The following is a 14,991-nucleotide window of genomic DNA, read 5'->3' as shown; positions in this document are numbered from 1 at the left end:
GGGCACCGGATTCTGTCCCAGTTGCTCCTCTTCCAGTCCAGCTCTCTGCTGTGGCCCCGGAGTGCAGTGGAGGATAGCCCAAGTGCTTGGGCCCTGCACCCCATGGGAGACCAGGATAAGCACCTGGCTCCTGGCTTCAGGTCGGCGCGGTGCTGGCGGTAGCACCCATTTGGGGAGTGAACCAACAGAGGGAAGACCTTTCTCTCTGCTTCTCTCTCTCACACTGTCTAACTCTGCCTGTCAAAAAAAATAATAATAAAATAAAATAAAATAAACCTTTAAAAAAGAAAGTATGGTCTTTATAGACAATGTAACAGTATACAGCCATAGTAAAAAAGAACGAGATCCTGCTATTTGTGACAATGTGGACGAATCTGAAGGGTATTATGTTAAGTAAAATAAGCAGTCACATGGGCTGGAAACATGATGCAATGGGTTATGCGGCCACCTGTGATACTAGATCCCATATCAGGGCGTTGGTTCAAATCCCAGCTACTCTGCTTCCCATTCTGCTTCCTGCTAATGTGCCTGGGAAGGCAACAGAAGATGATCCAAGTACTTAGACCCCTGCCACCTATGTGAGAGACCTGGATAGAGCTTGTGGCTCCTGACTTCAGCCTGACTCAGCCCTATCGCAGCCATTTGTGGAGTGAGCCAGCAGACAGAAAATCCATCTCTCTCTGTCTCTCTCTCTCTCTAACTCTGCATTTCAAATAATAAATTAAATCTTTTAAACTTTAAAAAATAATTGAGTGGCCAGGACTGTGGTATAGCGGGTAAAGCCGCCACCTGCAGTGCCAGCATCCCATATGGGTGCCAGTTCGAGTCCCGGCTGCTCCACTTCTGATCTAGCACTCTGTTATGGCCTAGGAAAGCAGTAGAAGATGGCCCAAGTCCTTGGCCCTGCACCTGTGTGGGAGACCTAGAAGAAGCTCCTGGCTCCTGGCTTTGGATTGGCCCAGCTCCAGCCGTTGACGTCATCTGGGGAGTGAACCAGAGAATGGAAGAGCTCTCTCTCTCTCTCTCTCTACCTCTCCTCTCTCTGTGTAACTCTGACTTTCAAATAAATAAATAAATCGTTAAAAATAAATAAATAATTTCAAGCCACATAGTTTGTGCCAAGAAAGAAAGAGAGAGAGAGAGAGAGAGAGAGAGAGAGAGAAGGAAAGAGAAAGAACGAATGAATCAGGTCTCTTCTGTGTCTCTACTTTGCTGTCCACAGTATTTCTGTCATTCTAAGGCCAGTCCCTCCCATGGTCACAAAAATGACTATCAGTAGCAAATAGGGCTACATATTTTCCTGTTCGCATTTATTAGGAGAGCTCCCTAAATTCTCTGAGAACAGAAGGAAGCAACTCACTGAAATGACTTGCAATTCCCGCTGATTGTTTTGATAGCCTCCAGTTAATCGGACCACAGAGCTGAATGTGTAACCAACATCTTAAATTACCCAAACTTTATTCTGATCTGGCTGAAAAGCCCAGGGGAGAATTTCAGGCATGGAAAGCCAAAACACTGGCAAAAATTTTCTACATAAAGTACCCCTGTGGGGTGAGACCCCAGTGGAAAGAAGTGGCCACCAAAGAAAGAGGTACTTTTCTTTAAAGAGAGAACTTCCACTTTGTTTATGACCTTGTCGAGCTAGTGGATCCAAAAGGCTTCCATAACCAAGGCAGCTCATGTCAAGAGCCTTGCGTGGTCACTGATGTCACCCATGAGTGTTAATTGTTAAATAAACAATAAGAGTCACTGGACACTAATTTCCCATGCAGGACTTCTGTACCTAAAGAGTTCTAACATGAGACTCAATAGTAAAACTTGTTCTCAAGAATGATTTCCTTTTAGTGTATTAAGAAGAGGTTATTATTATGCCTCATAAGTTATAGTTATGCATAAGGTCACAAAAGATGTATCATTCTGGGGTTCTTCTTTAAATATAATTAAGTTTCTAAAAGGAAAGAAGGAGGAGGAAGGAAGAGAAAGGAGGAAGGAAAGAAGAAAGAGAAATTACATTTGAGAAGCAGTAACTTTGAACAGCCCTTGTCTGGACTTTTGAGGAACAGTTTTCTTAGTTTTTTCATTTTTTTCTTTTTCTCTTTTCTTTCTTTCTTTTACTTTTTCTTTCTTAAACTAAACAGGGGAGGGAAGAGGGTGAGAGGTTGGAGAGGGTTGGAAGGGTAAGTACGGTGGGAGAATTACTATTATCCAAATGTCGTATTTATGAGATACATAAAATGAAATTTTAAAAAAACCTAAGCTTTATGAAACAAAGTGATTTTAAGCAATATTGGTGTTTTGTTTGTGAGAACAAAGAGATAAATAGGCAAACATTATGTGCTATAATCCTCAATGATGGCTCCCAATAAAAAAGAAAAAAGTCCCATTTCCAAGACTGTGGAAAAGAGTAAAATACTTAGGATTAAATCAAACCAAAACTATGAAACATTTATATAAGAAAACTATAAAACATTGATGAAATAAAGACATAAAGAAAAGGAAATATATCTTGTGCTAATATACTGTAAACAAACTCAAAACACATCAGAAACATCATCTGGACCAAGTAGGATTTATCCCAGGTATCCAGGGATGGTGCAGCATTCTCAAATCAATAAATGTGACACATCTCATTAACAAACTAAAGAACAAAAACCATATGTCAAATCAATAGATGCAGAGAAAGCATTTGATATAAAATAAAATATCCTTTCATGATGAAAACCTTAAGCAAAATGGGTATAGAAGGAACATTGCTCATAACAATCAATGCAAATTATAACAAACCCATGGCCAACATCTTATTGAGTGGGGAAAAGTTGGAAGCGTTCCCTCTAAGATCCAGAAGCAGTCAAAGATGCCCACTCTCACCATTGCTATTTAATATAGTCCTGAAAGTTTTAGCCAAGCCATTTGGCAAGAAAAAGAAATCAAAGGGATACAAATTGGGAAAGAAGAAGCCAAAATCTCCCTATTTGCAGATGACATGATTCTATATATCTGGGATCTAAAAGACTCTACTAAGAGATAATTGGAACTCATAAAAGAGTTTGGTATAGTGGCAAGATATAAAATTCACACACGAATACCAGTAGCCTTTATATACATAGACAATATCATGGCTAAGAAAGAACTTCCTTTTTTATGAACTTCTATTTTTTATAGAAAACTTTTATTTAATAAATATAAATTTGAAAGTATAACTTTTGGATTATAGTGGTACCCCCATAACCATCCTCCCACCCACAAACCATCCCATCTCCTACTCCCTCTCCCATCTCATTCTTCATTAAGATTCATTTTAATTATCTTTATATACAGAAGATCAACTTAGTATATACTAAGTAAAGATTTCAACAGTTTGCACCCACACAGACACACAAAGTATAAAGTACTGTTTGAAAACTAGTTTTACCATTAATTTGCATAGTACAACACATTAAGGACAGAGATTCTACATGAAGAGTAAGTGCACAGTGACTCCTATTGTTGATTTAACAACTGACACTCTTATTTATGACGTCAGTGATCACCCGAGGCTCTTGTCATGAGCTGCCAAGGCTATGAAAGCCTCTTGAGTTCACAAACTCTGACCTTATTTAGACAAGGCCATAATCAAAGTGGATGTTCTCTCCTCCCTTCAGAGAAAAGTACCTCCTTCTTTGATGGTCCCTTCTTTCCACTGGGATCTCTCTCACAGAGATCTTTCATGTAGGCCATTTTTGCCACAATGTCTTGGCTTTCCATGCCTGCGAACCTCTCATGGGCTTTTTAGCCAGATCCGAATGTCTTAGGGGCTGATTCTGAGGCCAGACTGCTGTTTAATCCCAGAGAGTTTTCTACTGAGGAACACAGAAGGCTGTCTGTTGGTAAAGGAAATAGCTCCAAGAGAAATTTCTGAAATCATGTTGTTTTCCCAGCCTTGTCCGCTTTTGAAAATGCTCTTGAAGAGGCCTTGTACCAAGAGATAGATGACTTCATAAAGCCAGTGGAAAAGGACCTATTGGACAGTACAGGTGTGTACCGTGCCCTCCTTGGTCCATGCCCTGGCTGTGAGTCTGAGCACTACCCAGCCTCACATGGTCAACTTCCTCCTAAGGTAAGACCTCCAGGCCCTCTCTCTGCAAGTCTGAAGCCTCAAATTTTTTTCTGAACCTTGACATCAGGCCTCCACTGTGCAAAAAGGTTTTGTGGTTTCCTGTGGTGTTTTTCTTCCTACCAAGAAACCTGTGTGATGATTCAGTGACTCGGCAGCTTTAAGATTTAAAAAACTTAAATCCTTGTTCCTGGGTTAAATGTGGAAGCACTCAAATATTATGGCTTCTTATGTTAGCAAAGTCATGGAGATTGAGTGTGGAATCAAGGTAGGATCAACACACCTAATTCTGTCCCCATTAGGGCACAAGGCTAAAGAAAGGGACCCTGGCAGCCCAGAGAGTTTTTTTTTTTTAGAAAACTTTTACTTAATAAATATAAATTTTGAAAGTACAGCTTTTGGATTAGAGTGGATTTTCCCCCATAACCACCCTCCCACCCACAAACCATCCCATCTCCTACTCCCTCTCCCATCCCATTCTTCATTAAGATTCATTTTAATTATCTTTATATACAGAAGATCAACTTAGTATATTCTAAGTAAAGATTTCAACGGATTGCACCCACACAGACACACAAAGTATAAAGTACTGTTTGAAAACTAGTTTTACCATTAATTTGCATAGTACAACACATTAAGGACAGAGATCCTACATGAGGAGTAGGTGAACAGTAACTCCTGTTGTTGATTTAACAACTGACAGTCTTATTTATGATGTCAGTAATCACCCAAGGCTCTTTTTTATTTATTTTTTATTTTTTGACAGGCAGAGTGGACAGTGAGAGAGAGAGACAGAGAAAAAGGTCTTCCTTTGCCATTGGTTCACCCTCCAATGGCCGCCGCAGTCGGTGCACTGCGGCCAGCACACCAGGCTGATCCGATGGCAGGAGCCAGGTACTTATCCTGCTCTCCCATGGGGTACAGGGCCCAAGGACTTGGGCCATCCTCCACTGCACTCCCTGGCCACAGCAGAGAGCTGGCTTGGAAGAGGGGCAACCGGGACAGAATCCGGCACCCCGACTGGGACTAGAACCCGGTGTGCCAGCGCTGCAAGGCAGAGGATTAGCCTAGTGAGCCACGGCGCCGGCCTACCCAAGGCTCTTATCATGAGCTGCCAAGGCTATGGAAACCTCCTGAGTTTACAAACTCCGGCCTTATTTAGACAAGGTCATAATCAAAGTGGAAGTTCTCTCCTCCCTTCAGAGAAAGGTACCTCCTTCTTTGATGGCCCATTCAGAGAAAGAACTTCTAAGATCAATCCCATTCACGAGAGCTACAAAAAAAAAATTCAATACCTTGGAATAAGCTTAACCGGGGAAGTCAAAAGCCACTACAATGAAAATTACAAAACATTAAAGAAAGAAATAGAAAAAGATACAAAAAAATGGAAAATTCTTCCATATTCTTGGATTGGAAAAATCAATATCATCAAAATGTCCATTCTTCCAAAAGCAATTTACATATTCAATGGGATACCAATCAAAATACCAAAGACATTCTTCTCAGAACTAGAAAAAATTATGCTGAAATTCATCTGGAGGCACAGAGGATCTCAAATAGCTAAAGCAATCCTATACAACAAAAACAAAGCTGGAGGCATCACAATGCCAGATTTCAAGACGTACTATAGTGCAGTTATAATCAAAACAGCCTGGTACTGGCAAAAAAAATAGATGTATAGACCAATGGAACAGAATAGAAACTCCAGAAATCAATCAACACGTCTATAACCAACTAATCTTTGATGAAGGAGCTAAAATCAATCCCTGGAGCAAAGATAGTCTCTTTAACAATTACTGCTGGGAAAACTGGATCTCCTCATATGGAAATGTGAAACAAGACCCCTACATTACACCTTACACAAAAATCCATTCAAAATGGATCAAAGACCTAAATCTATGACCTGATACCATCAAATTACTAGAGAACATTGGGGAAACTCTGCAAGACATTGGAATTAGCAAAGGTTTCTTGGAAAAGACCCCAAAAGCACAATTAATCAAAGACAAAATTGACAAACAGGATTACATCAACTGAAAAGCTTCTGCACTGCAAAAGAAACACTTAACAAAGTGAGGAGGCAACTTGTAAACTATACAACTGATAAAGGATTAATATCCAGGATCTGTTAAGAGCTTAAGAAACTCAACAACAACAAAACAAAGAATCCAGTTAAGAAATGGGCAAAGGATTTGAACAAGAAATTTTTCAAGTGAGGAAACTCAGATGGCCAACAGAGACATAAAAAAATGCTCAGGATCACTAGTCATTACAGAAATGCAAATCAAAAACACAATGAGGTTTCCACCTCACCCCAGTTTGAATGGCTCTCAAACACAAATAAACAAACAATAAATGCTGGTGAGGATGTGGGAGAAAAGGTAGCCTAACCCACTGTTGATGGGAATATAAACTGGTGTGGCCATTGTGGAAGACTGTATGGAGATACATCAGAAAGCTAAAAAATCTACCATATAACACAGCAATCCCACTCTTCAGTATTTATTCTAACAAAATGAAATCAGCAAATGAAAGAGTTAGCTGTACCCCCATGTTAATTGCAGCTCAATTCACAATAGCTAAGCTATGATATCAACCCCAATGTCCGTTAATTGATGACTGGATAAAGAAATTATGGTGTATATACATTACAGAATATTACTCAGCAGTATAAAAAAGAAAATAAAATCCTATCACTTGTAACAAAACAGATGCAACTGGTAACCATTGTACTTAGTGATATAATCCAGTCCCAAAAAGACAGGTACCATATTTTTTCCTGATCTGTGGTAACTAGTAGAGTACCTAAATGTGATATGTTGGAGTGAAACTGACATTTTGAGATTTGATGATTGTTTACAGCCCTTGTCTCTACTGTTCAGAAACAGTGTTTTTTCTGCACACTATTTGTTGAACTCTACTTTGTGTAGGACTAACCTTATGAGTATAAAGTTTACTGAAAATAGAACTTTGTAAGAATTAAGAGTGGGAATAGGAGAGAATAAGGGTTGGAATGAGAGTGGGAGGGAGAGTAGAGTGGGAAGTATCACTATGCTCCTAAATCTGTGTATATGAAATACATTACATTTGTATACATTAAATAAATTTTTTAAAAATGACTATTAAAAATTCCAATAGCATTCTTCCAAGAAATATAAAAGAAACATTTCTAAAGTTTGAATGACAACCCAGCCATCCCACTCCTTGGAATTTACCCAAAGGAAATTAAATGGGCAAACACAAAAGCTGTCTGTACCTTAATGTTTATTGCAGCTCAATTCACAATAGCTAAGACCTGGAATCAACCCAAATGCCATTAACAGTAGACTGGATAAAGAAATTATGGGACATGTACTCTATAGAATACTATACAGCAGTAAAAAAAAAAAAAAAAAAAAAAAAAAAAAAAAAAAAAAAACAGTGAAATCTGGTCATTTGCAACAAAATGGAGGAATCTGGAAAACATCATGCTGAGTGAAATAAGCCAGTCCCAGAAGGACAAATATCATATGTTCACCCTGATTGGTGACAACTAACTGAGCATCAAAAAGGAAACCTGATGAAGTGAAATGGACACTATGAGCAACAATAACTTGATCAGCCCTTATCATCACTGTTGATTTACAATTTAATACTATATCCCTTTTAGTATTTTTGTTTGTTCTACTTAATACCATTGGTTGAGCTATGTAATTAACACACAATTATTCTTAGGTGTTTAAATTTAACTGAAAAGTGATCTCTGTTAAATATAAGAGTGGGAATAAGAGAGGGAGGGGATGTACAATTTGGGACATGCTCAAGCTGACTTGCCCCAAGTGGTGGAGTTAGAAATGTGCCAGGGGATTCCAATACAGTCCCATCAAGGTGGCATGTACCAATGCCACCTCACTAGTCCAAGTGATCAATTTCAGGTCACAATAAACTATAATGATAGGTCTAAGAGTCAAAGGGATCACATAAACAAGACTAGTGTCTGCTAATACTAACTGATAGATTAAAAAGGGAGAGAACAATCCATCATGGGAAGTGGGATACAGAGCAGACTCATAGAATGGCAGTTGTCCTAAACAGCACTCTGGCCTCAGAATCAGCCCTTGAGGCATTTGGATCTGGCTGAAGAGCCCATGAGAGTAGTTCAGGCATGGAAAGCCAAGACACTCTGGAAAAAAAAGGACCTAAATGAAAGATCTCTGCGAGTAAGATCCCAGTGGAAAGAACAGGCCATCAAAGGAGATACCTTTCTCTGAAGGGAGGAGAGAACTTCCACTTTGACTATGGCCTTGTCAAAATAAAATCAAAGTCAGCAAGCTCAGGGGGCTTCCATGGCCTTGGCAACTCATGACTAGAGCCTGGGGAGATTCCTGATGCCTTAAACAAGAGTGTCAATTTGTTAAGTCAACAACAGGAGTCACTGTGCACTTACTCCCCATGTAGGATCTCTGTCCTTAATGTGTAGTTCAATGTGAATTAATGATATGACTAGTGCTCAAACAGTATTTGGCAATTTGTGTTCCGTGTGGGGGCAAACTGATGAAATCTTTACTTAATATATACTAAATTGATCTTCTGTATATAAAGATAATCAAGAATGAATCTTGGTATGAATGGAATGGGAGAGGGAGCGGGAGATGGGAGGGTTGTGGGTGAGTGGGAAGTTATGGGGGGAAAAAGCCATTGTAATCCATGAACTGTACTTTGGAAATTTATATCTACTAAATAAAAGTGTAAAAAAAATAAAAAATAAAGTTTGAATGAAACCACAAAAGACCCTTAGTAGCCAAATCAATATTGATAAAATGCAAACCTGGAGGCATACATTCCCAATTTTAATGTGTGTGTGTGTGTGTGTGTGTGTATAGCTATAGTAATCAAACTAACATGGTACTAGTATAGATCCAGACTCATATACCAATGAAATAAAAGCCAGAGTCCAGAAATAAAAATACGCATGTCCTCTCAATGAATACCTGACAAGAGGCCCTAGAATACATAAAGAAAATCTTCTGAGGGCCAGCGCTGTGGCTTAGCGGGTTAAGATGCCTCCTGCAGTGCCAGCATCCCATATGGGCACCTATTCGAAACCCGGCTGCTCTACTTCTGATCCAGCTCTCTGATATGGCCTGAAAAAGCAGTGGAGGATGGCTCAAGTTCTTGGGCCCTTGCACCCATGTGGGAGACCTGGAAGAAGCTCCTGGCTCCTGGCTTTGGATTGGCTCAGCTCCGGCCATTGAAGCCAATTGGGGAGTGAACCAGCAGATGGAAGACCTCTCTTTCTCTCTCTCTCTGCCTCTCTTTCTCTCTCTATGTAACTCTGACTTTCAAATAAATAAATAAATATTTATGAAAAAAGAAAATCTTCTCAATAAATGATGTTGAAAAAACTGGATATCCATGTGAGAAAGAATGAACTTGAACTCTGATCTTATACCACACAGTAAAATGAGATATGAAATATTACTATTCTCTTAACACTGTACAATGAAATACATGAAATTTGTTCCCTTTATATAAATAAAGAATAAAATAATAAAAACTTCAGGAGTAAATGTTTTGCCTGGTGCTTAAGCTGCCAGCTGGGACACCATTATCCTGTGTAAGAACACCTGGGGTTGAGTTCTAGCTCCCATTTTCAGCTTCCTGCTGATGCACCCCTGTAAGGCAACAGGTGATGGTTCAGTATCTGGATCCTCACAGACCTGGAAGGTGTTCCTGGCTCCTGGCTGCATTTCCACTCAGCTGTGCCCATTGTGGGCATGTGGGGAGTGAACAGGAGATAGGAACGTGTTCTCTCTCCATCTATCTCATTATTTCTCTTTCTGTTTCTCTCTGTCTTCCAAATGAAAAGAACTTGAAATGGATTAAAGACTTAACCTTGAGAAGAGACTTATAAAACTCCCAGAAAGAAACATGTGGAAAATTCACTTGGCATTGGTCTGGGCAATGATTTTTTTGGACATGACTGAAGTATCTGCAACAAAAGCAAGCACAGACAAATGGGACTAAAAGACATCTACACAAAATGGAAACAACCAACGAAATGAAAAGTCAGCCTACAGAATGAGAGAAAATATTTATAATCCATATATCTGGTAAGGGATTAATTAGTCCAAAATAACACAACTGAATAAGAAAAAATTCTATTTAAAAATGGACAAAGGATAAGGAAAGACATTTTTTCCGGAGAAGACATGCAAATATCCAACAGATAAATGAAAAAGTGCTCAACATGATAATCAGCAGGAAAATGCAAATGAAAATTATAATGAAACATCATCTCACACCTGTTAGGATGTTAGATCTAAATGGTGCTGGCAAGGATGTGGGTAAAAGGGAACCCCTATGCACTCCTGGTGGGAATGTAAATTGGCACAGTCATTATATCTAAAAATAGGACTACTATATCCAGTGACCCAAGTTCTGGATATATAGGCAAAGAAACTAAAACCACTGTCTCGAAGACACATCTGCACTCCCATGTACACTGCAGTATTCTTCACAAGAGTGAGGATGCAGAAGCCACCTCAGTGTCTGTTGATGCGTGATGAGATAAAGAGAGTTATATATTTGAATCTTACCCACAGAAAAGGATAACTTGTGACAACAAACATGAATCTGGAGAATATTCTGCTAAGTGATATAAGTCAGGTAGAGATTGATAAATACTTCATGATTCTACTTGTATGTGAATCTAAAAGAGTCACATTCAGGGGCTGGCCCTGTGGCACAGCGGGTTAAAGCACTGGCCTGAAGCACTGGCATCCCATATGGGCACCGGTTCTAGTCCCGGCTGCTCCTCTTCTGTTCCAGCTCTCTGCTATGGCCTGGGAAAGCAGTAGAAGATGGCCCAAGTCCTTGGGCCCCTGCATCTGCGTGGGAGACCTGGAGGAAGCTTCTGTCTCCTGGCTTTGGATCAGTGCAGCTCCAGCTGTTGTGGCCATCTGGGAAGTGAACCAGCAGATGGAAGTCTCTACCTCTCTCTGTAACTCTGTCTTTCAAATAAATAAAATAAATCTTTTTTAAAAAGTCACATTCATAGAAGCAGAGCATAGAAAAATGATTGCCAAAGGTTGGGGGTGGGAGAAATGGGTCAGGGGTACAAGTTTTCAGTTTTAAGATAATTAAGTTCCAGAGATCTGACACATGTGTACTATATAGTGAGTACAACTAATCACACTGAACTGTATCTCTTAAGTTTGCATAAGGAGTACACTTTAAATGTTCTTACTATACACCCAAAAATTGGTACCTAGCTAAAGTAATAGATGTGTAAACTTGATTAAGATAATCATTTCATAAAATACACAAGCATTTACAAGCATATCAAATAATCATTTTGTACATCTTAAATATATACAATTTCATTTGTCAAATACATCAATAAAGCTTGGAGGGGAAAAAGAGAACGGTGAGACAAGTGGAAGAGCCAATCATACAATCACAGCAGCGAATAACATCCCCCAGCAAGTAAACAGAAATTAAGACATAGGCTCACATTCCCTCCATCGGTACCCAAAAGGAGTCTCCATCATCATCTCTGGCATATGGAAAATGCTCAATAAATGTTTATTTTACTAAGAATAAAAAGGGGCTGATGCTGTGGCATAGTGGGTAAAGTTGCTGCATGCAGTGCCGGCATCCCATATGGGCACCGGTTTGAGTCCCAGCTGCTCCACTTCCGATCCAGCTCTCTGTTATGGCCTGGGAAAGCAGTAAAAGATGGCCCAAGTCCTTGGGCCCCTGCACCTGCATGGGAGACCCAGATGGAGCTCCTGGCTCCTGTCTTTGAATAAGTGAAGCTCCAACCATTAAGGCTGATTGGGGAGTGAACCAGCAGATGGAAGACCTCCCTTTCTCTCTCTCTCTACCTCTCCTTCTCTGTGTAACTCTGACTTCCAAATAAATAAATAAATCTTTTTTAAAAAAATAAAGAAACAAATTTGTGGACCAATTATCTCCTAAATGGAATAATTTACTACATGCATAAAATTTTATGAGTATCCCTTACTCATAAATAAAACAGCTCATTAGCCAACTCTATAATGGTGGATGCCAATCCAACCACATGTCCATGGAGAATGTTCAGTTCATAAGTAGATCTTCATCATCTCACAAACTGACATTTGATTCTGAACACATCTGATATCATTCCAGCCCCATGTGGCAAGTGGCCGACGATAATTTAGAATAACACAACGTTCGTTCCGATCACTGGGTTCACCTGCATGCCAGAATCTAAACCGGAGAAAAAGAATATTTCTTCAAGCAGTGCTGTGAAAAGGGTAAGAGACAATAAGGGAGCAGGACACTGGTATTGAGCTCTGTGGAAGTCAAGGTCAGATATGCCCGAATCACCCTCCCCCATGTCTCAGGCAGTTTTTCCTCTACCTGTCCTTCTGGCACTTCCTCTGAAAACTGTGCCCACATCACTGCATATTCCCTCAATCTACCGATTTAAATATCCCCCCAGAAGGTGTCTCAGAGGCTATTTCCTATTCGTCCATCTCTATATCCTATTCTCAGAGGACTGTTGATCCACATAGATGGAAAGATTTCACCCTGGCTCCACGTATCAATATAGGTTTTTCTCCCTTTTTTTAATATTCTGCTTTTGCAGTCTGAGGAACTAGTTAAAACTTGTGATCCTCTACCATCCCTGTTATCTTGGGCAAGTAATTTAATTCCCCTGATTCTCAGTTTTCTTATCTAAAAATTGAGGACTACAGTAATATTACTTTATATATCACACAGTAGATACAAAAATCAAAGATGCTAAACTATTTGAGTTTTAATTTAAAAGAATTTCATAAATGAAATATGATTCTCAAAATATGGTGTTATTACTTTAGGAAAAATATTAATAACTGTCATCTCAATTAGCATGAAGTGTTATTATATTCAGACATACATAATGGTTAAAAGCATAGCAGAGGGGCAGGTACTTGGCCAGTTACGATGCTATCTGTGACCCATATCGGAAAGCTGAGGTATGAAACTCCACTCTGGCTCAACTCCAGCTCTCTAATGCAGACAGTGGGAGGCAGTTGTGATGACTCAAATAGTTAGGTTCCTGCCACCCAAGTGGGAAACCTGGATTGAGAGTTCAGCCCAGGGCCAACTCTGTGGCAGAGTGGGTTAAGGCAATGCCTATGACACCAGCATCCTATATGAACGCCATATTAAGCCCCTGCTCCACTTCCAAGCTAGCTCCCTGCTAATGCACCTGAGAAAAGCAGTGGACAATGGCCCAAGTGCTTGAGCTCCTGCTACCCACATGGGAGACTTGGATGAAACTGCGACCATTTGAGGAGTGAACCAAAGGTTGAAAGATCTGTGTGTGCATGTGAGTGTGTGTTTGTATGTCTCTTCCTCTCTCTGTCTCTGTAACTCTGTGCTTCAAATAAGTAAATAAATCTTTAAAAAGAGAGAGTTTGGCAGTTTCTGCTATTGTGGGCATTTGGAGAGTGAACCAGCAGGTTAGAGTGCTCTGTGTGTTGGGGTGGGGGAGGGTGTCTGCCTTTCAAATAAATAATGTTTTAGGAAAACACAGTAGAATCTGGATTTGAGAGGGGCTGATGCTGTGACGTAGTAGGTAAAGCTGCTACTTGCAGTGCTGGCATCCCATATAGGTGCTGGTTCGAGTCCCAGCTACTCCATTTCTGATCCAGCTCTCTGCTATGGCCTGGGATAGCCCCAGAAGATGGCCCAAGTCCTTGGGCCCCTGCATCCATGTGGGAGACCTGGAGGAAGCTTCTGGCTCCTGGCTTTGGATCGGCATAGCTCCAGCTGTTGTAGCCAGTTGGGGAGTGAGCCAGCAGATGGAAGACCTCTCTCTCTCTGCTTCTCCTTCTCTCTGTGTGTAACTCCAACTTCCAAACAAATAAATAAATCTTTACAAAGAAATATAATCTGTATTTGAGGACTGTCATTGACATTGTTGAACGACCTTAGTTCAATTGTCCAAATCCTTAAAACTCAATTTTTTCACCACTGTAGAGGGGAAAAGAATAATATGTGTCTAATAGGGCTCTTGTAATAATTAAATGAGATAATAAAATTATTTAACCCTATAACCAAGAGCAAGAAAAGAGTGAGCTCTTTCATTTTCAAGGCAGATAGCTAGGATACCTAAGCCCAAGGCATGATCTAGGACCCAGGATTCCTTTCTGTACTCACGTGACATTTGCATTGTATGGTGTTTCATCAACCCATTGCCAATGTCTCTGACCCTCTGGATCTGACAGTCCCACGTAATAAGCAAGGGTATTTTTTAGATTCTGGATGATGAAATCCTGAAGGAAGAGAAGAAAGAAGCCATAGCCTTTAGAGAACAGCTTGAACTCAGCTATTTTTATAGCATTAATATTTATTGCTTTGTGTGAATACTATTTTGAAATCCCAAGCATTCAGTTTACACACCAAATTATGCAGTCATATGCCATTTCACAAAGGGAGTGAACACACTATATTCTATAAAATCTTCTTAACAGAAATTTTAAGATTCTAAATACCAAAAAGTACAGCTGAAGAAACAGGTATAAATTTGGCAGCTGGTAATTCTGGAAGAAAAGTTGCAGCTTGCATGATTTCAAATGTGTGAATTTGAAAATATTGATTCTAATTACTGTGCTTTATGTTTATTTGAAAAATATCACACTGGCTGTCAAAGAATCAGGTTCAAATTATTAATTCACTTTAAAATGTCATATAAATTAAGTTGATGTCTATGCACCTACAAAGCTTCAGTCATTTAGCTCAAGTACATAACTAAAGCAATATTCTAATTCTTCCAATACAGTGGTACTTTGTTCTATTGACCTTTGAATAGTCTAGAATTACTTAGAAAGAAACATGGAGGGTCAGCATAGTGAGCAAAGCTTCTGCCTGTGATGTCAACA

General features: G+C 39.7%; 1 protein-coding gene across 3 annotated transcripts in view; it reads right to left on the bottom strand.

Moving 5' to 3' along the window:
- Window positions 1-14,991, bottom strand: part of LOC100344565 (C-type lectin domain family 4 member A) — a 44,032-nt gene that overhangs the window by 13,435 nt on the left and 15,606 nt on the right. Inside the window, exons 5-6 of one of the 3 annotated variants that reach the window (XM_051850144.2) lie at window positions 14,270-14,385; window positions 10,150-12,364 (exon numbers count right to left, since the gene is read on the bottom strand). In XM_051850144.2, the coding sequence (XP_051706104.1) occupies window positions 12,355-12,364; window positions 14,270-14,385 (126 nt within the window). In that variant the 3' untranslated portion in view covers window positions 10,150-12,354. Of the gene's footprint in view, window positions 1-10,149; window positions 12,365-14,269; window positions 14,386-14,991 lie in introns of those variants that run through there. The other 2 variants (XM_002712758.5, XM_008259783.4) reach the window with 2 other exon arrangements.

This window comes from Oryctolagus cuniculus, chromosome 9 (genome assembly GCF_964237555.1).
Source record: "Oryctolagus cuniculus chromosome 9, mOryCun1.1, whole genome shotgun sequence".
Lineage (NCBI taxonomy): Eukaryota > Metazoa > Chordata > Mammalia > Lagomorpha > Leporidae > Oryctolagus > Oryctolagus cuniculus.
Note: the sequence above shows the minus strand (reverse complement) of the source record. Positions and strands in the feature narration are given on the sequence as shown.